The 26876-nt window shown below is 40.4% G+C and overlaps 1 protein-coding gene across 3 annotated transcripts in view; it reads left to right on the forward strand.

The window, feature by feature from the left end:
- adgb (androglobin) overlaps positions 1 to 26876 on the forward strand; it is a 51887-nt gene that overhangs the window by 6472 nt on the left and 18539 nt on the right. For all 3 annotated transcript variants that reach the window (XM_086189210.1, XM_086189211.1, XM_086189212.1), the window contains exons 6-28: positions 2385 to 2524; positions 4181 to 4267; positions 5242 to 5414; positions 6469 to 6545; positions 7073 to 7247; positions 7619 to 7706; positions 8530 to 8680; positions 11739 to 11784; positions 12860 to 12971; positions 13400 to 13463; positions 14980 to 15087; positions 15600 to 15705; positions 16443 to 16581; positions 18197 to 18311; positions 18622 to 18789; positions 18862 to 18994; positions 19195 to 19329; positions 21470 to 21563; positions 22432 to 22563; positions 22757 to 22910; positions 23147 to 23334; positions 23684 to 23850; positions 25128 to 25285. In XM_086189210.1, the coding sequence (XP_086045336.1) occupies positions 2385 to 2524; positions 4181 to 4267; positions 5242 to 5414; positions 6469 to 6545; positions 7073 to 7247; positions 7619 to 7706; positions 8530 to 8680; positions 11739 to 11784; positions 12860 to 12971; positions 13400 to 13463; positions 14980 to 15087; positions 15600 to 15705; positions 16443 to 16581; positions 18197 to 18311; positions 18622 to 18789; positions 18862 to 18994; positions 19195 to 19329; positions 21470 to 21563; positions 22432 to 22563; positions 22757 to 22910; positions 23147 to 23334; positions 23684 to 23850; positions 25128 to 25285 (2910 nt within the window). The remainder of the gene's footprint in view (positions 1 to 2384; positions 2525 to 4180; positions 4268 to 5241; positions 5415 to 6468; positions 6546 to 7072; positions 7248 to 7618; positions 7707 to 8529; positions 8681 to 11738; positions 11785 to 12859; positions 12972 to 13399; positions 13464 to 14979; positions 15088 to 15599; positions 15706 to 16442; positions 16582 to 18196; positions 18312 to 18621; positions 18790 to 18861; positions 18995 to 19194; positions 19330 to 21469; positions 21564 to 22431; positions 22564 to 22756; positions 22911 to 23146; positions 23335 to 23683; positions 23851 to 25127; positions 25286 to 26876) is intronic.

Below are 26876 nucleotides of genomic sequence, written 5' to 3' on the forward strand. Positions count from 1 at the left end.
GAAGGGAGGAGGGATGAGAAAACCATAACCACTGAAGGGCAAATGCCACAATGTGCCCCACAAACCAAATCATGTTATGTACAAGCAGACCAATGGTGATTTTATATTTTGGCATTCGTATTCACACTGTATGAGAAATTGCTTATCTGTTTTCTGGTGAAATTATTCATCTTCTTAACCAGGTTTAGAATCAGTTGTACCTTTCTAAGACCATGTTGAAAGTAGCCTTTTACACCGATGTTTTTATTTTTTTCATCTGTGTCATCCTCTGGAATGCAATATCTCTGGAATGCTTTGAGGGAATTTTTCAAAATTTTATTGTGAGGAAACACATTTACACTCCCAGATCTCTGAGGTGCCGCGAGTGCATTCCTTTCTTTTCAAATGTTCCTCAACAAGTAAAATAAATACTCCAGCACTCACGTTTCTTCTTTCGTGGCCGAAGTTTGAGTCAATCAATGACCTTCATCAACTAAATTCCTTTTCCCCTCCATTTAAATCAGTTAAATTTTTTTTTCTGTTTAATTTAATTTCTCAATAATAATCAATAAAGGCAACTGGAGTCTTACAAGAGGTGAGTCCAGTTTCACTTACAAGAGGTGAGTCCAGTTGCCTAAATCGACTATTTTTGAGAATTACGATGACCTGGAAGACTGAGAATGTACACTAATACATATTCAATTTAAGTAATTGTTTTTTTATTTAATTAATTCATTTATTTTTCCATTTTATCTAATTTATTGATTCATTTTTAATTTTATTTTATTCATCAATTCATCTTTTTCTACTCTGTTAATTGACTGAAAAAATGTATGTTAATTAATTCATGAGTTTTTTTTCTTCCTCATCCTCATTTCCCCCGAACCTCCTTTTTGTCGTACATGATATGCCATGATGTCACTTCCTGTCCATTTTCAATTATCCAATCACAACTGTTTACTGGTGTGCAAAAGAAAGCTGCATCACCATTCCAGACTCTTGGGTCTGATGAAGGTCAATGATAGACTGAGACGTTGACTACTAAATCAGGTGGAGAGATATGAGAGTGGGAAATGTATTATCTTTTGTGGGGGCATTTCTCCAAATTTGTCACAGACGTCCACTGGGACTCAAGGATGAACTGAACAGATTTTGGTGGTCAAAGGTCAAAGGTCACCATGACAGACATCCAACCACAATCTGGTATTTTTAGTTAGTTTCATCCAGAGATGACAGTGCAGCTCAGACTATATTTACTGTATTTATCAGAACCCAACCTAAACCCAAACACAATGTCTCCTTTTATTTTCAACCCTGCCCAGCCTGCCAGGTCAAGGACATTTCCTCAGCCAGAGATTGTGAAAAATACAGAATGATGGATTTCTTCACCACTGTGACTTTTGCTTTGACATACAAACCCCGACACGCTTGTATTGGCAGCAGCACCTGTGCCAGCCATAGCACACTAACAGATGGTTGTTGAGATAGTACCCAGCTGCCCCCCCCATAGGCTGTTTTTCTTTCCCACCAGCTTTCCTCCCAAATCTGATCCTTTACTCCCAATCTTGCTCACACCGTTTCCTATTTGACGCTGCTGTGAATTTCCATCCCGTTCTTAATCTCTCGCCCCGTTTTCCACAATCCTATAACTTCTTCCCAGCTTTTTTTCCTTCTTGATCTTTTGAACTTTAGCTCTAAATTTTACCCCATCTATGAGCACTTCGAGCTCTTCCCTTAGGCAATGGTTTGACTAGAAACTGGAAGACGGCATACATGTGCATGCACTGCTCTGATAGACAAAAGAGGGCCAAAGCTGCAAACAGACTGACAGATGATCACTGCTACATGAAAGTGTGGAACTCTCCCAGATGTCCAGTAGATGCACCACACCACAGACAGAATAAGACAGACACTGACAAAACAGACACTGACAGCTCACACAGGACTCCGGGACATAAGCATAAGCTTGCAAATACCAGGAGAAGTACCAGTGCCAGTTGATATTTAATGAGGTATGAATTGATACTTGGGCTGTAACGAGCTGTTATTTCCACCTTTCTTTAATTGTGAAAAATAATCGCTTCATAATCATGTAGTTGAAAAGAAAAGCCAAAATATGAGAAAAAAGTGCATCACAATTTCTGATAGGCCAAAGGGTGTTCAAATTGCTTCTTTTACTCATTTAAAAGTCAATAGACAAGGGAAAATAACATCAAAGCCCTATAATAGAATCTGAAACCAGCAGATGTTTTACTTTTTTGTCTGAAAAAGATCATAAATGACGAATCGACTACCTGAAAATGTATTTAATTTTCTTTCAATCAGTTGGGCGTTTAATTGTTGTCTTCCTCATGTCTGATCTCATATCCTGTCCCTCTAATTGTGTCAACTCTCTGATCTTTTAGGGTTCATGGAGGAAAATAATGGTAGATGATTCCATGCCTTTTGATGAAGGAAATAAGCTGCTTGTCCCAGCTTCCTCCTGTCAGTCTGAGCTGTGGCCAATGTTGTTGGCTAAGGCTCTCATTAAAGTCTCCAACACAAAGTGAGTTACTGTTCTATCCACAAGCATCTAAGCATTGCCATAAGGAGTTGGGAAACGGTTGTTAGAGTCTTAATGTAAGGCAGCTTACGAAAGGCTTATTCAGCATGTCTATGCTGATATGATAAAAATGCCAAGTATGTAAACTAACCTTTTATACTACTGATTACGTACAGCAGAACAGAGTGTGGGGAAACTGTCTGATTTGAACTGCTTTCTTTCAGTACATAATTACTCTGTCTTGATTCATCTGCATTACTTAGATTTTTAAAAAAAAAAGATTTTTTTAAGCAGTTTAAAGAGATTTGCTTTAAAATCTTGGCAAGATGATACTCAGTATGCCTGTAGCTTTCATATAGATGGTTCTCAGTTAAAATAAGAGTTAATAATCCTTTTTTCTTTTACTGTAAATTTTTGACCTCTTTATCTTTATAGTTACTAGGTGGCTTTTTAAAACCCCTTACAAGAACCACGGAGACTCGGGCTGTAATGAATTAGTTGACAAAAGTCCCTGTCTGTGATGGGACAATATGGCGTGCGTAAAGGTGGCTGCTCCAGGGTCCTCAGAAGGTCGTGATATAAATGTTTCATCCTAGTCAGGAAACAAAGGAGCCTCCCTCCTAGTAAATCTTTTATGAGCCTTAGTTAGAGTTCTTTGGAGTGAACTGGCACCTAACTTTGCCCAGGTGTCTGCTGGGGGGCCGCAGGGGGCCTTGACTTAGGTGCTGGGCAACTTGCAGTGTGTGCCCTGTTACGGACTGTGGCCTTAGTGATAGTGAACAACCCTGCGCTGATTTCACTTCCTCCAGTATCGTGGACAAAATAAGTTGGCCACTAGTGCTGCATAATTAACCAAATCCTTTCATGACATCAGCCTGTGCAATTATATACCAATTTAAAATATAATGTTGAACAGTAGAATTTATTATTATAATTATTTTTTCAGTAACTGCTGTTTAATTAAGTAAAACAATGTTATTTTCAAAACCAATACTGCTTTAATTTTAATATTTTTCTATATTTTTTACATTGAGTTGAAAAATACACACTTGAAAATGATTAGTTCATTATTTACGTGCATTTCTCTTGATAACCAAGCAAATACCCTCACCACACCTTTTGTTTATATCACCATTTATGTACACAGTAATTGCAATATGACTTCACACTGAATCGTACAGCATTATTGACTACAGATGACCATTCTGAAATGTTGTAGTCATCTATTTTTACTCAACAAAGTGTGCGAGGGGCAGGCACATACTAAGATTTTCCACACATGGTGAACTTCAAGATGAAGAACATAAGTTGGGTACTTTGATGCTTGTAATTCAGTCTAAAACAATTATTGTGTGCACTGAATTTATAAGAGTAGAAATTTGGAGATTATTCGTGCTGATCAACACAGATGTTTGATGGATGTTTTGGGTAGCTTTTTTGTTTTTGCCGATGTCAGGATGACATGATGAAATGAGGAGGAAAAACACACAGTCAGCCATTGTGTTTTGCAAATTAATGCGTTTTTATGTTGATGGTTGCTTAGTAACATTGTTTTCATGAATTAAACCACTGCCCAGTAATCTGCAAACTCAGTCCCTCACACTGAACATCTGACATCTCAGATCAGATTTAAGCAGATTCTTTTGTGTTTGTTCTCAGTTTGTTGTCAGAGGACCGTGGAGAAATGGGCGACTTCACCTTTATCCACATCCTCACTGGGTGGACCCCAGAAATCAGTCCCATACAGTAAGTTCTTCATCCCCCAGTCTTTCTCATTGATACATGTGATCTCTTTATTTTGTCCATTTCTTTCTTTGTTCTTAGAATAGTTTTTTTTTTTTTTTTTACAAAATATTGAATTCATCTTATATGTTTTGATGGATTATGTGTGCAATGACATGTTATTGTTTTACGGGCGAGCAGGGAGGGGCGATTGAATAATGGTGTGAGCATTTGGCAGATCCCCTGCTAGCTGAAGACAACTGACCGTGTCGGCTAGTGAGTCGCCGGGGGAATCTATCAGCTTGTACAGAGTTTGAGCGTGACTGTGCTTTCAAATTGATTCTTAACACATAGTGCACAGTCCAGCATACCCAGATATATCCCATTTATGTATGCAACAAATTTATTTTGAAGTGTCTTTCCTGTCTTATTAATTAGGAAAGAGAAATTACAGCAGTATAAAAGAAATAACTCTTCATATCACATCTGCAAGTGTCCAGGCACTAAACACGTTTTAGAGATGAGGGCAAGAGTAACAGGAGGTGACAGGCGCTCAGGGTTCATGTTAGAATGTCTTTATTTGATGCTGGCAGTCACTGATAATTCAACGATGACTGATGATTCTGCTTCAGAGTCCACCTGATGACGATGTTTTAAGATGATCCTTGAGCTCCCATCATCTACTACTTGAACAGTTCATCTCTCTTTTTTAGCATGATATGCTAAATGTTGCTGCTCAAGACAAGAGGAAATCTTGGGTTGTTTTTTTATTCTGACATTTACAGAACACATTAGCCCTTGTAATTTTTTTTCTTTTTCTCGTTTTTGTCCTCATCACCGACATCAAATGATATCAAGATATTGTAACAACAGAAATAGTGCTCGTCTTAGTGTTTTATCGATAAACAAATTCTGGACTCAAAAATTCATTCATAAAACAAAGCGGTGCCCCCACTTGTAGACTGTGACCAATAACACTGTATTCAATATTATTTCAGGTCCAACCATCTGAATAAAATCTGGCATTTCTTACAAGACAACATTCCTGAATTTACACACCCGGATGAGAATATTCCAGAGACGAAGCCTCAGACTTCAGATCAGGCTGCTGGACTGGATTCCAGCCTGGAGAACAACAGGAGTCAGCTGCCAGACCCAGACGATAGTAAAGGTGTGGGACACACCACACACACACATAAAATGGCAATGTATAATTGTGTGACTGTAAACTTAATCTGTTGATAAGAGTTTGAATACACAGTGTGTATAAATGTGTATTCTCATCCCTCAGCATCCATAATTCAGCCAGTATGGAGTATGACAATAAATATTTCATTCAGCAATGAATGACTACATGCTTTTTCAGCAGTGGTGGTGATCCTGATCCTGATAACATTTGCAGCCTTCATGATTGAGATGAACTGCAGTACAGCAAAGACTCAAACCCACTGGTGTGATACTCCAAAATACTTAAACATCTGAGCCGTGATGCTAGTACCCCTGCCGCTTCTTTCCGCTTGTTTAAAGCATCACTTCCTGTTTTCCTAAACTCATGTATTATGGAGTGCAGGGTGGGTTAATCCTTGTATGGATGACTATAAATAAACCAGTAGAGGGAGCAGCAGCAGCAGCAGCAGCAGAAACGCAGAACCTCCCAAATAAAGTGAGGTTGAGCTCATGACAGTGAGATTCTCCAAAACTGTTCCCTGAGTGGTGATGAATAGGACCTTATGCATACGTAGATGGAGCTGTGTCCTACTGTAGTACACACAGCAGTATTCATTTCAGTTGGGGAGCAAGAAACACTCACTGTTTAAGTGCTCACTGTTATCTTCTATTGAAGATGCATAAATTGAAATGCATAAATGACTCCACTCCTGTGTTCAATTGTTAATATCTAACTGCTATAGTCGCCTGGCAGTGCTCCTATCACCCCTCACCACTGTGGTCCTTCAAATTGATTTTCCATGCCTCCAGGCTCATTTGCTCCTGATGTGATATACTCTGGGATGCACTTGTGGGGGAGGGGCCAGCCAATAACCTATATACTGACATGTCTTGTCACCTTTTTTATACCTGTGGAGGCAGAGCTACAATACAACTTATGATTTTGTTCTTAGTTGTTGGAAATCAAACTTTGTTCCAGGGCACTTTCATGAATGTCTGTGACTACATTTTTCTGTCTTAGTGAGCTAACGTCCGTCATTTGTGTGCATATCTCCAAGGTAACCCCAAGATAGTAGTGTGTGCCGGCTACTACCCCTCTCAGCCGTGTAACAAATCCTTTGTGTTCGGTCAAACGGTATGTAATTTCCTCTTTTGCTGGCTACACGTACTCCTTCAGTGCATTTTTTCTAGTGTGAAAATGAAACATTTTCATGGATTCAAATGTCTGAGTGTGTCTTGTAACCGCTGAGACATTTCCATCCATGAATATTAGATTTCACCATATCAATCTACTGCTGGCTGATATTCAGTGGAGATTTGGATGAGAATCCTTCATATGCATGCCAAAAAAAAAGGATTCCAATTCATATTAAGAGAGGGTAATTAATAAAATGTTACTTGATAAACCTAAACACATCTTTGTCACCCCTGTTATATAACACATTTGAAATTGTTCTGAAGCTGCATAGTGACAGTGGGTGGAGGAGATGGAACATAACTGCTTGTGATCTCTCCCTGATTTATCATTGACAGTTTTCAGCATTTCAGTCTGGTGAAGTTCTTGCATCAACTTCATTCTCCTGTTTTTGATTGTTTGACTTTGTTTGCAGTTATGTCACAGCGGATTACTGTATTTATTTCTGTGCATTTGTCTTTGTGCAGGCTAACTCCTCAGAGTGTCTACATCAATACGGCCTCTCTTTGCTCTCCAGCCACATCGTTCTGCTCACCAGAACTCGTGCATGCCCGCTAGAGTTGCCCCCTAAACCACCACCTGTGCCCAGATGGAAACTCATCCGCCCTCGCAAGAAGATTACGGTCCCCGATGAAACACAAAGTGAGTGAAGGAGGCAGGAAATAAAAGACGGTAAAACAGAGTTTGGATTGAACACGTCGTGGAGCAGGAGGAGGATGCATGGGAGGATATCAAACAACTTGAAAAGCACAAATTCTCTTATCGAGTGTAGGTGAATGTCATAAATAAATATGGCTAGAAAGCAAAGTAAGTTCTAATTCCGGAGATTTTAGAAGCACCAGTACAGAGAGTATTCAGTGCGGCATGTTTGAGTTGTGAATAGATGCTGGCTCGGGCATATCTGACATCAGCTGATCTCTGCATGAGAAATGCAGTAAATCGAGTCAGAGTGTGAAAAAGCAATGCTGGCGTGATGTGTGATTTTTTTTTTCTTTTTCTTCTTTTTTTCACAGAGATCTCTTCGTCAAAACCAGTTCAGTTCATCGAGGTTGCCAGCACTTTTTTTTCTCATCGTGTTGAGAGCTGCACTGGTCCAGATCTGTGCGTAAAAGATCTAAAATGGAGAAATTCAATAAGATTAATCTCATCTGCTGTCCTATTCTTCTGCTCATTCAGCTTTATTGTACTGATTATAGAGTATTTTTACTTTTCTATAGCTGCCTTGTGCTTTGACCTCCGCATGGAGGAAGGAAAGATAAAAACAGCCTCTAATTGAGAATTAAGATTATTTTTATTCACTGTCTTACTGCATTTCCATCACTTTCTTTTTTCCAATATGAAACAGGTCTATGTTTTTTATGCTCTTGTGCATGTAATATGAGTTCGTTCCCACTGAGCATTAACACTCTGCTACACTTTCGCGGTGAGAACATATCAGATACCAAAGCAGTGTTATGGCAAAAATCCTGTTCTCATGTCGTTTGATGCCTTTTATGTGTCTCGCATGACTCATCTAAATCTGTTATGGACTCAATTTTATACAGCGCTTTTCTACCTTAGCGGCACTCAAAGCGCTCTACAGTGTCATCTCATTCACCCATTCACACACACACACTCACACACTGATGGTGGAGGCTGCCATGCAAGGCGCCAACCTACTCATCAGGAGCAATTATGGGTTCAGTATCTTGCTCAAGGACACTTTGACATGGTCACCGGGGTTGAGGATTGAACCAGCGACCCTTTGGTTGCTAGACGGCCACTCTACCCCCGAGCCATGCCGCCCATATTAGGCGGTATCATGTTACATTGTGCATATCAGGCATATCATGTTAGCATGATATGCATTCATGACTCGATTATATGATGCCATATACATGCGCAAATAACATATTACATGAATATGTGTCTCTTTGTGTGTCAGAGAGGCCAAACAGAATGCTGAGGGGGAGTTGTTCTATGGAGACCCTCTGGTGTCCATCGCTGAGAGCGAGGAGACTGAAGGCCAGGCCCAGCTTGACCCTGATCCAGCTGAACACAGCGCTAATGCAGGAAACGTTACTGACAAAATAGAGGTACTTCGAATTGATGTCTCTGTCAGCATTAAGTTATTTTATACATCACACATGCACATATTTAACAGTTTACAGAGCCATTTATTAAAAGGGCCTTTTAAAAAAAAAAAGTTAAACAGTAATGATAAATTATCCTACAGTAAAATAAAAGATAATAAAACCTATGCAAAAGGGCCTCTTCTTATTTCTTGCACTTTCTAAGTATAGACTTGAAGGTTCATTGGGGTATCTTTGTGTGGCGCTGACGACAAGGCTGCCAACTGCAGTCTCAAAGTCACTTCTGTTGTCTGGCAGCCAGGCCGCTAACTGACCAGGGGCCACATCTGCACTAAACAGAGAACCAGCAAGAGAAGGGAGATGGGGGTGTGTGTGTGTGTGTGTGTGTGTGTGTGTGTGTGTGTGTGTGTGTGTGTGTGTGTGTGTGTGTGTGTGTGTGTGTGTGTGTGTGTGTGTGTGTGTGCGCGCGCGTTTGTTGGGGGGGGTTCAGAGCAGCAGCCGAGAGAAACAGACAGACAAAGTAATGAGGGTGGATACAAAGATAGAAGGGAATAAAGGGGAGACAAGCATGCATATGAAAAATGGAAAGAAAGTGACAGCAGAGCAAGATGGGAAAAGAGTGTCTGAGTGTGTGTGTGTGTGTGTGTGCGCGTGCATGTGGTGGTGAAGGGGGCGTGTGAGTTTCATACAGGGAGAGGTCGTGTACTGTGCTGATGAAAAAAGCAGTGCAATTAGATGGTGAGCCATCAGTGTCTGTGTCTCCTGAGGGGGGTTCATTATTACACTTCACTCTTAGCATACAGAGAAAAATAGAGTTCATATTAATCGCCCTCTTGTGTAACTATGACCAGTTATAGAGCAGTTAGGACAGGGCTGCATGGACATTTGACATGGGCCAGTCATATAGTTACACATTTGCCTTCATACGCCTCACATGCCTCTGCTACACTCTAGTTTTTTTTCCGGTTTTACAACTCTGGCTAACAACTGCGCTGAGCTCCATAAAGATGGTGGTGTCACATGATCTTCTTAATACCCTCAACGGCTTTGTCCTCCTGATTTAGTCTGGATAAAGAATTAGGCCCTCGCATAAGTGTTCTGTTTTAACCTCCTTATATTCTTGGGATGTGGATGATCACTGAAATTCCAGAAAGAGCTTCTATTTCTCGCTTCAGATGTCCATGAATTTCCTCGTGTTGTGTGGTCCCTTCAAGGTTGCCCGTGCAACCACAATAAGACTGTTTCTAGATAGTTTTTTTTATTTTTCATGTGTGCATCACGAGACACCTCAGGAGAAAATTTGAAATACAGAGAAAGTCACTTGGAGAGAAAACATCTTAAGTCTGGCTATTTCAAATAAGATCCACCATGTGTGGGATTAAATAAACATCCTACTCCTCAGCCATCAACCCATGACTGTGATTTGATCACAAAAAAAGAAAAGCTTGAAATCCCAGGAGTCTTGTGGGGAAGCTCTATCAGTGTCCTCTTACTGTATTCAAGTAAGACAAGCAATCTAATAAAAGGGCATAGTGTGGGTGGGCAGGACATACCATGCATTAGAGCCTTGCGCAAAGTTCTATTTACTCTTGTGAACACAGACACACACACACACACACACACACACATTTATATTTTTGTTGCAGGAAAAGTGGCGTGGGAATACAGAGGAGGTCAAGTGTGACTCCCAATAACAATGCCTCTTTTCCGTCTGTCTAGGTCTCTAGGTACTTATTCAGATAAGGGGTGACTCACACACACACACACACACACACACACACACACAAAAACTCACACATACACTCTGACTCATCAGTCTTGGCTGGGGTTGGTTTGATGTTACACAACGCAAAGCTTTAGTTGTCACTGGGAGCTGAGTAAACTGTTGGATGTTCACCAGGATTGCTCCTCACTGTCCAATTTTTTTGGGGGAAAAAAATTGACATGAAGGGGCTTTGAAGAAAGTTCAGCGAGCTAGACTGGTCTGGCACGACTTGTACTTCTAGCTTTGTAGCTTACATCATTTCTGATAAGCGATTTTATGACGCCCTCACATGACTGAGATTGTAAACTTTATTCTTTTTCTTGTGCCGACTGCTGCCTCTTTCATACAAAACCATTCAAATATCGGACTGTTCAACTCTAAACTGTCCACACGTTTTATCCTATTTTTTTTGGTTATTGATTTAAAAAAATATTGACTGGACATAGGACATAGGCAAGCCACCTTACATTTAAAAAGATTTTTTTGGTTTTATTTTATGTTTGTATGTGCTACAGAGGTGGAGAAATAAAGATTTATTACATGTAGGTCTTAAAGTGGCATTTTGGTTCTCACTTGTCAGATTTCTACCTTTTAAACTATATCTTATTAAACTATATCCATGTTTTTCGTCTGTGTTTGCAATCTGTTTGCAAACTCATGTTAGATTGCATGTGGTATCACTCCCACTCTCAAAGACAGTCCCAGAAATTTAAACTTATTAAAAAGATCTGTAAGTCGCACATTTCCAACATTTATAGACTAATAATACACTTGAAAATAACAGGTGTTTTCAGTGAACTCCTAATTTTTACAGGACTTTTTGATTGAACGGCGTCCACAGTGTGAACATCCAAAGCTTCATTGATTGCCATGTTGTGCTGAGCTCCCCTCTGCCTGTTCTACTGTTTAAAATACTCTACTCACAGCTTCTCATTGCATTTTTCTGAGGGAAATGCTGATTTTGTTCATCGCCATTTCTTTATCTGCTGAATAAATGTGCATGAAATCAGAGCTGTTGAGTAATCTGCCTCTGAGAGAGATGGTGAACACACTTAACAGCAACTTCTCATCTGTCACTGACAGGAAATTAGAGCTGGTGTCCCCTGGTGTCGTTTTTAGCTGGGGAAGAGCACCACTTGTCATATTAAACTGTGTCCTGTGATGTCCAGTGAGAATGGCACAACACCACAGCTGGCATGGAATCACTAGAGGGTGGAAGCATAACTCTGTTCCTTTTACTCTGTCAGCAGCCCACCATTCATGCCTCTGTCTCTCCTTTTCTCTCTTTCCCTCTAGGTTACTGCAGAGGACGTGTGGAAGGACGATGATGACATCTCCGTTGGTATTCCTTTGCAATGACCGCACCCACATTTATTTTCAAACCATACCACGTCAACACACAAGATAGTCTTACCTGAGGTCAAATAAAAGGACTACTGCAATAGGTGGACGCTCAGTAATTGAGGATTATTGGAGATCGGAGGTCTTTATTATTGGTTGGTTTGAACCACTTGCGCACAGTACAGCCCTCAGTTCATGTCTCTGGTGTTTACTCCCTCCATCTTTTCTCTCCAAGCCTTCATTAGTTGGCCAAGACACTTTGAAGAAGATGGAACTGAAATTATGCGTTATGACAACCAGCCGATTGTCTCTGCCCTCGTTTAGTTGCTTAGTAACACCTTCACTTTGAGTGAACGGACCACCATTGCTCAGCAGCAGAGACGCGCACGCCCCCCACCACCTCAGTTTTCTGATCAGACTCTCGCTTTGAGTAGTGCTTTGGGGCAGAACAAGAGAGTGTGTGTGTGTGTGTGTGTGTGTGTGTGTGTGTGTGTGTGTGTGTGTGTTTGGGTGGAGATTGTGTCTGTGTGCATATGTCTGTGTTTGCACCACATGCATTGAAATAGTAGGAGTCAGTGAGTGGGAGTGTGGATGTGCATGTGTGCTTACACTATGCCATTATGTGGGAGTTTGGCCAATTCGCCTCACTGTGTTTAAGATAATGATTTGAGTTGAGGATAACTTGCTATGAGTCACTAGAGGAAAAGTATTTTGCTACTTGCGGTATTTTGAAATTGGAGATTTCACCGTCAACCCAACACCCATTTGTGACATGAAAGTTTACTTGGACGCCACACTAAGAAAGGAATTTATTCATAACAATGCTGTTATTGATTCAGCTTATCAGTCTCCGCCCATATTCACAAAACATTTTATTTAATCTTCTTAGCTAAGATTGTCCTCTTTGGGCCTAATCACAAACCTGTTTAGACCAACTTTTACTGAGGAACTGAGAGTTGCTGAGACTGACTGATAGGGGATTATTTGATTTCATCATACATTTATTATAGGAAGAGTCATCACGTTGCCTTATTTAAGTAAAAAAAAACAAAAAAGTAATGTGGTCTTCCTCACAGGTCAGCCCAGATCTGCTTCAGAGGAACATGTACTTGAGGAACCTTCATCTCCTCTCAGACCCGTGCTGCAGGAGACCTGGGTTGACCTTGATGACTTTGCTAAATGCTTCCAGTGAGATGCAAAAGTACACGTGCATGCACAAATATCAGTATACTTATATGAAGATTTCCATCCGTCTAATGTGTTTTAATTTGATTTAGCTTCAGCATCAATTTAGATTTTTTCTTCAATTTCAAAACAAATTCTTGTGTTTGAATAAATATTTCTTTGGACACATCTTTCAATGTAGTGTGAACACAGAGACATGCAGTATTTATTTATTGATGAGTAATTGAATCAAAAGGGAATGATTATATTGAATAGAATTATTAATCCTTCATAACATCTACAACTACAAAAAAAATACACATTTGTAAACACACACTGGTAACAATTTATATTTTGTCTCATGTCTCAAAAATTAAGCAGGTCCTCAAAAATGGTCACCCCTAACTATTATTCACTAATCTCCATCAAAATTACATGTGTGTTTCTTCTAGGACTCTTTTGGTGTTCCATATTCCACAACAATACCCACACCATTTCCAGAGCTCTCATTTTAAGGTACCGTATCTATCGAGAATCAATTTATGGATTTATGTCCACAGTGCTAGTACCTGGTAAGCTTTCCATGTGTTACAGCACTGATTCTAAATATCCAATTTAGCCCAGAGTTTTCATTATTGCAAAGCCAGGATATAAAATTGTATCGTTTGTCCACCATTCACATTTTAGCCACCAGTCAATAGACTACTTTTACGTTTTTTGGCTGGTGATTAAAGCTCTTCTACCAGCCGCTCGCATATTTTTACCAGCATTTGGCTGGAGACTGGTGTTAAATTTAAGCTCTTGGACAACCAGACCTTCTCCTGCAAATCTGGTCAGCGCATTCAGGTTCAATTACAGATGACATCCTGACTTGCTGTGCAGGGAAATACTCAGCTTTTGCAAAACCCAATGAACTAATTTTAATGCTACAAAGGTATGCCTACTCCAACTAGTTGCTTCCTCAGCATTTCAGTCACAACTGAGCAAACCCCACTTAAATAACTCAACAACTAATGTAACTGATTAGTTTTGCATGCCTCTGATTCTCTGTATTGAAGGTTTGGGCAGCAGGGTCGGAATCTGAATAGAAGTTGGACCTGGTAATTTTGGTGTGGAGCATAAAAATATTCAAATGCCTTATCTCTGTTTGTGCAGAAAGTGTCTGGAGGCGTTTTTCATTATCTTAGTCCTCAGTTCAGTTTTAATCTTCCCTTTTCCTCCTCTTCATTTGATCTAGAGAGAGTTGAACTGTTAATGCTTTGAGTGCTGAGTGCAGCTAGCAGGACTTAGCGCAACATTAGCGTCATCAAAAAGTTTGCTAATATTATGTGTCAAAGCACTGGCCTCGAGCTGTTTCATTTTCTGCTTAGACTTATCGCTTTTTCAATGCTTTATTATACATTTTATAACCTGTAATGTACTCAAATGCATTTTTATTATCTATACTTGATAGCTAAGCTGTGATTTTACCTTTAACTTCATGCGTTACATTTAAAATGAGACATCTGTTTTACTTAAAATCACCCATTGCCACATTTTGGTACAGTGTTTAAAAAAAGTATTATAAACTTACCATAAAAAAATGACTCTCACACACTCTCTAACAGCAAATAATATTTATTTGTAATGTTTCCATATGAGCCCTTCATCAGGTAAAAGGTCTGGTGCCAGATGTTTTAAATAAATATTATATCGCAAGTTAGTGTGCAGGAGTCCTTTTTTGCGCCTTTTTGGACCAGCACTCTTCTCCTACGCACTTGTCTCATCTAATAGATGTGCAAGGTGTGCTTTTTTCAAAAAAATGAACATTTATAAATGTGATATTTTTAAGCTAATACAACGCTGCATTACAACAGTTTTCTTAACTCTTGACTGTCCATCACCAGCTGAAATGGTGAGCGAATACTATCTTAACTTTTTGGCCATTGTCTCACTTCTCCAACTCTCATACCCTCTGTCAAGGGGAAATAGTACTTTCATTTAAGTACAGATGTTCAATATTTTTTCTACATTTTGCTGTTGTTCTCTGCAGAGCATTGTCTTGTCCAAAACCGCAAACAGCAGTAACTGCACTGCATCATCCACACACTCTCTTGCTGCTGGATCCCTCCCCGCTTCATCAGCTGTGGCAAGCCCTGAAGTAAACACACATACATGCAGACCAACACACCCTAGCGTACAATTGTGTGTCACTTCCTTTCTGGGCTCAGCATTTTATGGATATATAGTGGTGGCAAGCTGTGCAGAATTTTATCCCCAATGAGGAGGAATTTCAGTTCTAACTCTAAACATGATGCTTCTCTCTCCAACCTGATTGTTTTTTATGTGATCTGTTTTTGCACATCTGCTTATCAACACATTATCTCCCTCTTGCCTTGTTTGTAATCTCCCTCGTCTCTGCCCTTCTTCTGTTTGTCTTGCTGGCTGCATTTTCTACCTTGTTCTTTTACTCCACTTACCAACCCTTCTCCAACCTCTCTTCCGCTAGGCCATTCTCCAGTTTATCAGTTTATCATGACATCCCTGCGGCTTTCCTCCTCTCTTTCTTTTTCTTGTCTGCTTTCATACTGATGCATGGTTTCTGTGTGTGTGTGCGTGTGTGTGTGTGCGTGCGCGCGTGCGTGCATGCGTGTGTGTGTGTGTGTTTCCCAGTGTTCAGAGGTGAGGGGAACTCACTACTTGTGTGTGGACAGCCTGCAACCTTCTCAGATCCTCATCAGTTTCTCTGCTCTGATTCTCTGGGGAGAAACAGAGAATAGTAAGTGTTTATCGACACGGATGCACACAGGTGCGCCTAACGTCAAAGTGATACCTCACTCAAAAAGGGTACTTAACTTTTTTTAGTTCACTCATACTGTAAATATGTATCTTGAGTTCAAAAAGACTTTTTTCTTTTTAACATTACAACAATTCCTTGTGACTCCAAAATGCAGAAATAGTCAGCAATGTATATTTAACTCAACACAAATAGTGCCCCATTGCCACCAACAACATACAGCAAGAGTGTAACTGCCCAAAGACACCAGTTTACAAACTCTTCCTCTTTGATTTGAGCTTAAAACACACAGGAGTATAACCCTTCCAGTTGGGCTCTTGCACGTGAGAAAGGTTAGCTGGCACCCTAAGTTGAACCACCTTGCACATGCTCATTCATGGTAGCACTAAGCTAGGAATGTTATCGTTAATTTGTAGCTCAAATCGAAGTGTTTGTGGATCACTCAGCAGACAAATGGATAAAGAAGACATGGATGGTGCATGACTCAACACTTGAGGTTATGAATGGACATTTTGTTCAGTTTTGCTGTTGTTCGGAGTTGGTGGCTGTTTGCTTCAAGCTAAATAGAGTTCTTTATGTATTCTGAAGTCACAAAGAAAAAGTATGGGTACTGAAGACACCTATTTGGGAGTACGAGAAAGGAAAAAGGGTTTTAATTTTTATTTTTTTTCCTATGGCTTCTATGGCTTTAATTCTCTCTGCTCTGCCATGCCTCATAGAAAAGGAAATGTTGGCATCACGCGGGCCTGCACTTCTCCTCGCCCATCCACACTCCTGGATCAGCCTTCAGTGTCAGCTGCCCATTCTGACTATCAAGACCACCTCCACAAAGGCAGCCATGCTTAACTTACCCCCGGGGTAAGGCAGTATTGATGGTTTATTCTTTTGTCCCAGACTGCTTTCTTTTACAATGCATTTATAACGAAGAATCTTGAAAATGCCTCGTAATCATTCATAGCACAGAACATTTAGTTTGCTGTTTTCTTTATTTTTCCATGCAGTGCTAATTAGATATGTTGTACAGAACCTTTCATACAAATATTGCAGCTCAAATTGCTTTACAACAAAGAGAACAACATTGAAAACATGATAAAAGCATTAAAGTCATGTTAAAAGACGATATTGAAAAGTGAATAAAACAAGAATGCATACCATGAGGCAGAAAATACAAGTGTAATATTAATGACAATAAAAATGATTAATTCATCATCATTCATTTTTTCTTACTTTTCTTCATGTGTTCATACAGTTATGACCCTGCATTACATCAGCAGCTGCTCAAATTAAATCCAATCATGGGAACCTGTTTTAAATTGTCTGCCTTGCCAAGAGCACACTTGGGAACTTTTGATGAAGAGAAATATAGAAGCCTTTTGCTCTTGTTGTGATTTTCTACAGCTATGCAGGGATCTACTTAAAGCTATCATTAAACGAGCAGAGGATATCTGCCTACCTCAGATGCTCTGAAAAGCAGTAAAAAAGCGTCTGTCCTAGTCTCTATTAATGGGTGCTACTTGGCCTAGAAGCAGAGGGCCTAGTTTCTGGGGTCAGCTGCAGGTATGGAGCAGTGCAATTACCCCTGAGCCATAATCACACACAAACCACTCAACACATTATGTCCAAATGCCCAATAGTACAATGCTTTTGTGGAGCTTTGGACCCCCCCCCCCCCCCGTCCTGTGTGCTATAGTATTTTTAAAAATGTAATTTTTGCCTTGTGTCAATCCTCCTGTCCCTTTTATTTTTCCTTTGCTTATCTTTTATTTTTAACATGTCTTTCCCCGTTTACAAATTAATCTCTTTATCTCTTGTCTTTCTGGCTTCTCTCCCGCTCCTATCATTCCAATGCTGCATACTGTCTTCTTCTTATACATATACAGTAGCTCTTTCCCAGCTCTGCCTCACTTCCTACAGTAGATATTGGTCTGTGATGGTTGAATTATGTAAAGCTAATGGGGGCCATGGAGGTGGGTTTCTCTTTGACTTCTCAACAGTGACCAGGCTGTGAACTCAGCTGAGTGTTGTGGACATCAGGTTGCAACACTCTCTGACAGGGTGACCCACTCAGGGTTACTTGACAGAAACATACAGCGACAAGATCGACAAGAAGGGTATTTTTCTGTGGCCACGAATGCTCTTTAGTCTCATGTAATTCCTCTTTATTACCAAATACTATGAGGCCCGTTAGGTGAAGGTACACCCATGCACCGATCAATTTTAGAAGCTTAATTATTATTGCTTAAAATTTTGCAACTGGATAATTGCAGTGAAAATGTAAATATCTCTGTTGCCCTCTCTTCCAAATACGGTCACTGAACTCCAAACTCTTCAAGCAGTAGGGTGATGGTGGCTCTTCCTAATTCTTTACCTCCTCCTCATGATTACACACATTAAAAAGACATTAAAATATGTTGTTTCTCTTCAGAAGACAGCTATGGTATGTTGTGTTTACTGTGTCCTTTTTCTCTTCCAGGCGCCATATTTTGTCCCTCCATCCAAACGCTGCGCTAGGCTATCATGTCCACCTTTGCAGTGAGACGCCTTTCATGTTTGGAGATGAGGAAACTGTTATGTCTAACTTCACCAAGGTGACACAGGCTTCTAGTTGTTATTTCAATCGCCTTACATACAAAATCTTTTTGGATTTGAGTAAGAAATATTGATGAGTTCCACCGGTCTTCACCGCCAGTTCTTGCTGAACTTGGTGGAGACGTATAAAAGTTTATCATAGCTATCATAGAAATCAAATGTGTTATCTTATCTTTCATCTACAATGTAGCATGTTTAATTTTACCTTTTTGCAAATTTGGTGTAAACAATCTTTGTGCCATCTGCCACTAAAATCCAAAAACTGTGTACTCCTGTTCTATTCACCCTGTGTTCTCTTGTTTGGGAAAGGAAAGTGCTCGCTTTATTGAGCAGTCCTTGTCCATCATGCGGGCCCTGTCCAGACTGGTGTGTTCCTTTAATGACCAGCTGGAACAGCAAGCAGCAAGGAGGGCCCTGGAAGAGGCCTACAATCCCCAAAACATCCAGACCAGCCTGGAAAAATTGCAGTTCCGCAAGGTAGCCTTATCAACACACCTCACATCTGGCCTCTTCCTCCTGCATGTGTACTGTATGTGCTTGGATCCATAGGCGTTTAACCAGGCAGTCTATCACATGCTGCCTAAGGCCCTTGGCAGGAAGTTGACAGCAGAGGAGTGGTTTGCTCTACTGGCCCTCACCGGTGACCCTTCAGTCTTGACCAGTGAAGACCGCTCTCCTGCATGTAGGTCATCCATTTGTATTTGTGTTAACTTGATGCTGTCATGGACAGAGAAATCAGAGTACAAAAATAGTAACCTTATCCAAATGGTAAATGACATGAAGATTAGCACAAAATAAACTTTGATTTTAAAAAGTCTCTTGCTTCCTTACATAGGGATGCTCATTATGCATGTTGTTGTTTTGTGTTTTTGCTCTCTTAAGTGGCTGCACAGTCAATATCTCCAGAAAGCTGGAGCAGCAGGCGGCCGACGGACAAGGAGGTCAAGGCTGTCATCATTTTGCAGGCAGGATTCAGAAGACACTTGAAGCGAGAGATTCTGAAGGCCTCACAACCTGGTACCCACACCCATACCTACACATTGTTTCATAATGGTTTATATTGCTTGTCCTTAATTTGATTCCCCAATGCTGTTGGGTGAAACATTTATATCACTGGATGGAGTAAAGTCACAAAATTAGCAGAGGAAAACACACACACACACACACACACACACACATTTCTATGTATAGATTATTATTTAGCTTCCAAAAACACAAAATCACACACCAATGACCTTCTGCTTCTTGTATTCATAAGCCTGGTGACATATGTTGAGCCTCTGAGCTGAGGCACAAATATGTATTGATGAGACTGCCTCTCTCAGTAATGTACCCTGACAGATGGGAGGTCGCCACCAAAGGAGGGGATGCATACACACTCACGTATAGAAAAACACACACACACACACACACACACACACACACACACACATTCCCACATCCCTGCATCAAAAGCAGATATGTTGAACGCTCTCCTATACATTTATGCATTACTGTATGGAGTCGCATGAATGCCTCTTTGCAGGTTGTATGGAGAAAGATATTAGATCCATTTTTAGAATCATATAAGGTACAAAGCCCTCTGAAATGATGAAAGTTTGATTCAGAATTTTCTCCAGAATGGGTTTTATTTGTCTTCCACTGTTTGCTGATTCCAGAAGAAACACTAAGAGTGACACTTTGCCGAGACCGTTTCTATTTATTGCCAAGGCCATAAGCTGAATATGTCTTCTCTGGGCACAGCGCATGACGCCGTCACCCTCGGAATAACTCACACATATGGGAGTAGCACACGGTCTCATTAATGGAGCATTTGCATGCAATAAACTATAGTAATATCACTTTTGTGGATGACATTATTGTAGAACTCATCTGTCTGCAGTGGGAAATAAAAGATTTTAACAGCTGCTCATTTTTACAAATGCTTTAGCATCAGCAAACACACGGGTGGAACAGCTTGTCCTCTGAAACAGGACTGTCGTGGTTTCACCTTCTATCAATTTTTTTTCCATTGCTCAATTAATTTTGTCAATGAAACATGAGTCTAAATATGTTTGTTGGGTACCTTTATTCAGATGTACCAAACTAGAAGTACTGGTACACTAAAATCAGCAATAATCAAACTGTCATTAATGAGACTAAAACTTCTGAGGACACTGAAATAAACAATAAAATGTCAAAGGCAAAACATCAGTCAATTTAACTTCTGATATGAAGCTATATAGAATAAAAAACATAAGCCTTTTTTAATGTTGTTCGATTATTATTATTATTTTCGCAACAGAACAACTGATTTTGAACCCAGTTCTCGCTTTATCCCACTCATCATTCCCGCTTTATTTGCCTCTGTTGGATTAAAAATGACAGTAGGTGCTCATCTCTCAGTCCCCTGTCTCGGCCCTAATATTAATGGCTGCATATATGTGGAGAACAGGGTGGCACAGTGGTGCAGTGGTCAGCACTGTTGCCTAACAGCAAGAAGGTTCCAGGTTCGAGCCCTGACTCAGCACCGGATCTTTCTGTGTGGAGTCTGCATGTTCTCCCTGTTCTTGTGTGGGTTCTCTCTGGTACTCCAGCTTCCTCCCACAGTCCAAAGACATCAAGAGGGGACGAGGCTGATTGATACTCTAAATTGACCGTAGGTGTGACTGTGAGTGTGAATGGTTGTCTGTCTCTATTTTTTGGCCCAGTGATGGACTGGCGATCCGTCCAGGGTGAATCCTGCCTCTCGCCTGAAGGCTGCTGGGATAGGCTCCAGCCCCCCCACGACCCTTAACAGGAATAAGCAGTAGTAAATGAATGGATGGAATTTGGAGAAGAGGCTATTTGAAAAGGGAGACTGAGTGGTTATGTAGGGAGGCAAAAATAAGGAGGGTGAGAGGAGGCGAAGACACCTGTGCCTCTTGACTGACTTAACAGCATCCATCATTCAAGTGCCTCTTCACCGCATCTCAGTACACACTTATGGATACACACATGTATCTATGTATACATGGCACTACAACTCTTAGAAAAATGATCTGTTTCTACCCGTGGTAAGTGGGAATGTCTGCCTCCCTCTTGGAATGAGGTCAGTTGCAATAAGGTTACATGTGCAACAACATGGATTGTCTTTCATTTTTGATCGCGGCTCTTGTTTTACTTTGTGTGCATGCAGGTACGAAGAAGAACACCAACGCATCTTCAATCCTTTCAGACATGTGGAAGAAGGTCATGTCAGATGAAAGCAAACATGCCGCCTTGTTGCTACGGTAAATGAAGGCGAGATAATTGCAGTATTCTTAATTATCTCAAACCTATGAGAACATGAGAGCTCTCCAACTACATTGCCTGTGCCAGTACTATGAACTGTAAAGAGTATGGCATCCTTTTAGCCTCTCTGTTATGCCGCATGCCCAGAATTGGCTCCCTCTCCTGGTTGTGGTGGCCTGTGGCGGCCAGGCAGGGAGCATTTTCCACATTGTGTTCCATCTTTTCCCAGTGGTACCATCTGCTGTTTATGCGTACCTCGTTCCAATAGGCTAGCATGACCCGCTGCCTGGGGAAGTATGTTGGTGCATGAGTGTTGAGAGCTTTGTTCATGTGTGCATGGAGGATGGGGGTTTGATGAGACAGCCCCCTCAGTTGAATCAGAGATGTGAAATCAATCTATTTTTTTCCTTTTCAATTATTATTTTTTTTTTTATAGTTTATTCCAGATAAAATGATCAGGTTAACCCATTTGTGGCTCCTGTCAATTATTTTCAGAGAATAGCATCGTGATTTTAATACTTCATTTTAAATTGACATTCATTACTACTTAATAATTGTTAGCTAATACTCAGTTACATGTGATAGTGCTGAATAAGCGTTTCTTAAGCACTTTTGACTATGTATTAATGCTCTTTGTGACATTCTGATGTTGTGTGTGTGTCCCCTAACCACCACACTCCTTCAGTTTTCCCATCCAATCTTTTTTTGCAACCCATAAAATTAGCATTAACATCATTAGTTAACCATTAACTAACAGTTAACCAAGCATTATTAGCAGTTAACAAAGCATTAAGTAATCATTATTAGTGTACTGTTATTGTAAAGTGTTACAGTGTTCCGAGGTGCTCTCTCCGTCTGTGTTTCCAGGCATACCATTGACCACTGTGAGCAGAGAGTTGAGTTCTACCCCTGTCAGCAGGATGATGGGACCACCATTGCATTTGCTGAATACTCTGCCTCCCTTCCTGACACATGCAACTCTTGGGCCTTGGTCTTTAGGTTAGAAAATGTTATAACTGAAGGTTTATCAGGCAGGGTTCCCAGTCCGACTTTGGAGAAGACTAGGTGTAAATGATTGATATATCAGTGTAATACAAGTTGACCGATGCTACAAACTATACAAATTTTCACAATTTGATGTCATCATATTTCAACTACCTGACAATAACCTCTTTTTTTTCCATACATGTAGAGGAGTGTTTGACGTTCCAGAGGAGATGTTGCTTGTACCAAAAGTCTACTCCCCATTCCCACAATGTTTACTGCATGTCATAAATAATGACACAGGAGAGGAGCTAGACATGATCTTCAACAAAGTCCATCCCCATGTTTATCAGCCCAATAAGGTCAGTGGGAGGCATAAATGCTTCAAAGCTTCACATGGTAAGAATTCAATAGCTATGTTTTAAATAGTTATGTAATAGCTATGTTATTGCCCTGATGAATTTATCAACTTAAGGAGTGCCTCATGCATAACTTCATCTCTTCACTGTTGTCAGGCTGCTTCAAAAATGAGTTATAGATTATTATCAAAACACTTTATAAGGATTAAGATACTAAACCTCTTTGTCTCCTGGTCCAGCTTGGTTATACATTCGTAGCGGAGGCGCTCATCCCTGAAGCGCCCCCTGCTGGCTCAAAGTGGAGGATGCGCTTGATTGGCTTAAAGGAACCTCTTCCTCAACTGCTGCACGAGACTCCACTCAACACATTCACAGTGAAGGAATTTCAGGATTATTACATTCCCAATGACGAAAACATTATATGTTGGTAAGGGAATGTTCTATCAAAATCACAGTGTTTATGATGTGGAATTAGGCAAAGACAGAATAATCCAGTGGTGATCAAACCTCTCCTCATTCAGATATTACTACATACCTTATTGTAGATCTGGGCGATATGGATCATTTGTTACCATATTTTTGTGAAACTACCTCCATATCTATTGAAAATTTCAGAAAATTACATTACTCCAGTAATGAAAACTTTAAAACAAAAATTTCAGATGATATATAATATGACAATGTTGATATATTTGACATGAGCTGCTAAAGTAAATGGTAAAACAGTCTGGACAACAAGTCCAGAGACTAATATTATCCCAAATCCCCTCTCCCAGTTACTCTGTGCAGGTTACTGCGGAGGTCCAAGGAACAGTTCAGGTTGAGACATCCAGCCCAGATGTACAGATACGTCTGTCCATTCTGGATCAGGATAAGGAGGTGGTCAGCAACACTGGGAGAGGTCACGTTGTCATACCTGCCTACTACTTCCTGGCCAACAAAGGTAAACATTTGTTATTTCGATGACCAAAATCTTCCTGCGGCACGGTAGAAGATTTATCACCTTCATAACATATGTGAATCTTAGCTAATCTTTGATATCAGAGGTTTTCAGATGAGATATGAGGCGGGTTTGAGTGCACCCACCAGCTGGGGCCTGTCTCTGCAGAGTTTGTATGTTGCCCCCATACCTGCGTGGGTTTCTTCTGGGTGCTCTGGCATCCTTCCACAGACCAAAAACATGCAATTTAGCTGGTAAATGTGTTGGCCCTGTGATGAACTGGCGATCTATGTGCACCCATCCTTTTGCCCTGTGACAGCTGGGATAGGCTCCAGCCCTCAGCTACCCTGTACAGGACAAGTAGTACAGACAATTGATGGGTGGATTGAGATAGAAGAGAGGATTCTGGATAGCTTTGCTTACATCTGTCTGTCTGTGTGATGTCACACAATGACCCTGTCCCCACTGTTTTAGTTATTTTTAGTAGCTTTACAGGTAAGAAGTTTTCACATCTTACCTGTATTTCTGCTGGCTGCTGGACAATAGATGGGGTAAACACTTTGGTAGATATTCCTGTTTTGTGCTGAAAACTCAAATATTGAGCAATGTTGTGCATGACAGACATCAATTTTGGTTCCACTTTATAGTTGTCCCTATTTGTCCCGGTCCTTACACTTTGTCTTCTTGCTGCTTGTTTGTTTGTTTATTTTTTGCCTGTTAGACTGTTTAATTTGTTTAGTTGCACTGCTCTATTTCTACCTTCACTTTCACCTTCACTTCTTGGAATCTTACCTGGATGTGAGATTTCAACAAAGACATAGACTAGTACGACGGTAAATACAAATACATAGCACCATTGAAACCCATTTTCTGAGGTCAGTGAGAATGTAACGTCAGAATCTCACCTCTTTTTGTCCAGAATATTTATGTTTGAAACAGTCATATGTCTGTGACCATATCAAGACTCTTTTGTCCGTAAAACTGATGATACTCTTTCATCCTAGTGTTAAGTAGTGTTTAATAAATCTATGAGAAAATATAGTTTGTTTGTCATTAGAGGGAACTGACCCTTGGCGTGTGATATCAACAGTGACAAAATTGCAGAAATAAAAATTTTAATTGCAGTATAGACTTCTGACCCTTTGTGTTCTTGTCCAAGACAAAAATCTCTCTCTCTGTCTCTCTCTGTCTTGGTCCTGGTTTTTCTCTCTCTCTCTCTCTCTCACTCTCTCTCTCTCTCTCTCTCTCTCTCTCTCTCTCTCTCTCACTCTCTCTCATAGCCCCCAGTCTCACTGCTGAGGAGAACCAGACCAGTTCCCCCAGTAAGGACAAGAGAGTCAAGGTGGTAGACACTTCAGAGCAAAGAGATGGGGACCAGAGTGCTTCTGGGAAATCAGACTCTTCATCGAAGCAGCACCAGCCTCCCACGGAGACGATGGTATCACTGACAACTGACTGTGTGGTATCTGCTGTTGCTCAAACACTTCACTGATCTCAATTTACTCTCTCTCTCTCTCGCTCTCTCTCTCTCTCTCGCTCTCTCTCTCTCTCTCTGTCTTTCGCACCCACTTGCTTTTTTGCCTGTGTTCATATCAACTTTTCTCTGCCAGATACACATGGCAATACACACAATTTACACACACCCCCACACACACATTCTCACACAGACAAAATGCACAAGAGGAGACCAGCTGAAACTGTAGAGGGGTGGCGTGTGTGTGTGTGTGTGTGTGTGGTGGGGGTATTAAGTATTGTCACTTAGCAGTCAAAGAGGAGTTATTGGTACATGATGTATGAAGATGCTATTTTATATTTTATAATATATTATTAATCGCTATATATATTTTAGTATGCGTTTGTACGATCATGCAGTAAAAAACACCAAGGACCAATTGTGTTGTGTCCACAAATCCATAAAACTGGGAAAATCAATGTACTTTAGTTTGCTGTGATTATTGTCATTGACACTGGTGAAGAGCCAATCATTGTATTGTTCCCATGGTAACGGCTGTGGATAATTAATTCCACAGAAGTACATAACACCTTTTAAATTCTGTTAATAGTGTAATATATATTGTTTTATTAGCTCCACCAAGGAGGTTGTTTTGACTGCTAGCAGGATAATTTGGGTTCAGGGTGATGTTGTAGAGGACTCGGTGGGAGAGCGGCCGTCTAGCAATGGAAGGGTCTCGAGTTTGATCCTCACTTCCCACAGTGACCGTGTTGAAGTATCCTTGAGCAAGATACTGAACCCGTAACCGCGCCTCTTGAGTTGGTTTGGCATCTTGCTTGGCAGCCTCCACCATCTGTGCGTGTGTGCGTGTGTGTGTGTGTGTGTGTGTGTGTGTGTGTGTGTGTGTGTGTGCGCGTGTGAGAATGGGAGAATGAGGAAACAAAAATGAAATGATGATCACAAAATGAGATAAAATAAAATAAATCACTTTGAGCAGGACAAAGGTAAAGGTTCTGTTCTAGAGTATATAATATGAGCTCTAGATATAAATACTGCATATATTAATTTCAATTAGAATAAGGCAATCACTAATATGTGGCTGGATTCAATGTCGTCAGACTGAAAACTAAAGAAGTATGAAACTTAATTGTGTTGGTGTTGAAGTGATGCTTTTTTCTACTGTAACATTAGCCTTGCACATCTAACAATTGCATGCACAATTTAAGAATCATAAAAATTATGTTCACTTGTGAAGATGACCTTATAAAATAAAATGGTTTTTTTTTTGTGATAATAATCTGAAAAAAAATCCCATTAGTCAAGAGAAACCATGGCGATGCTAACTTCCTTCCAAGTTCGTCTACAAATATATGTCATTCCTGAAACAGTGTAGTGAAGTAGCATCAGTAACTATAGAGACAGATGGTGACAGATCCAATAAATCAGCAGCTATTAGTCAGGATGTAGGACATTGAACAAGACTCAATGATTTCTGGGATGTGTTGCTCTGAAGAGCCTAGCAGACATATTGATATTTACTATTGTTAGCATCGCAACAGAAGCACCTCAGCGTAAT

The sequence above is a fragment of the Aulostomus chinensis genome, chromosome 20 (genome assembly GCF_037954235.1).
Source record: "Aulostomus chinensis isolate RoL2024-O1b breed Wild chromosome 20, RoL_Achi_v1.0, whole genome shotgun sequence".
Taxonomy (NCBI): domain Eukaryota; kingdom Metazoa; phylum Chordata; class Actinopteri; order Syngnathiformes; family Aulostomidae; genus Aulostomus; species Aulostomus chinensis.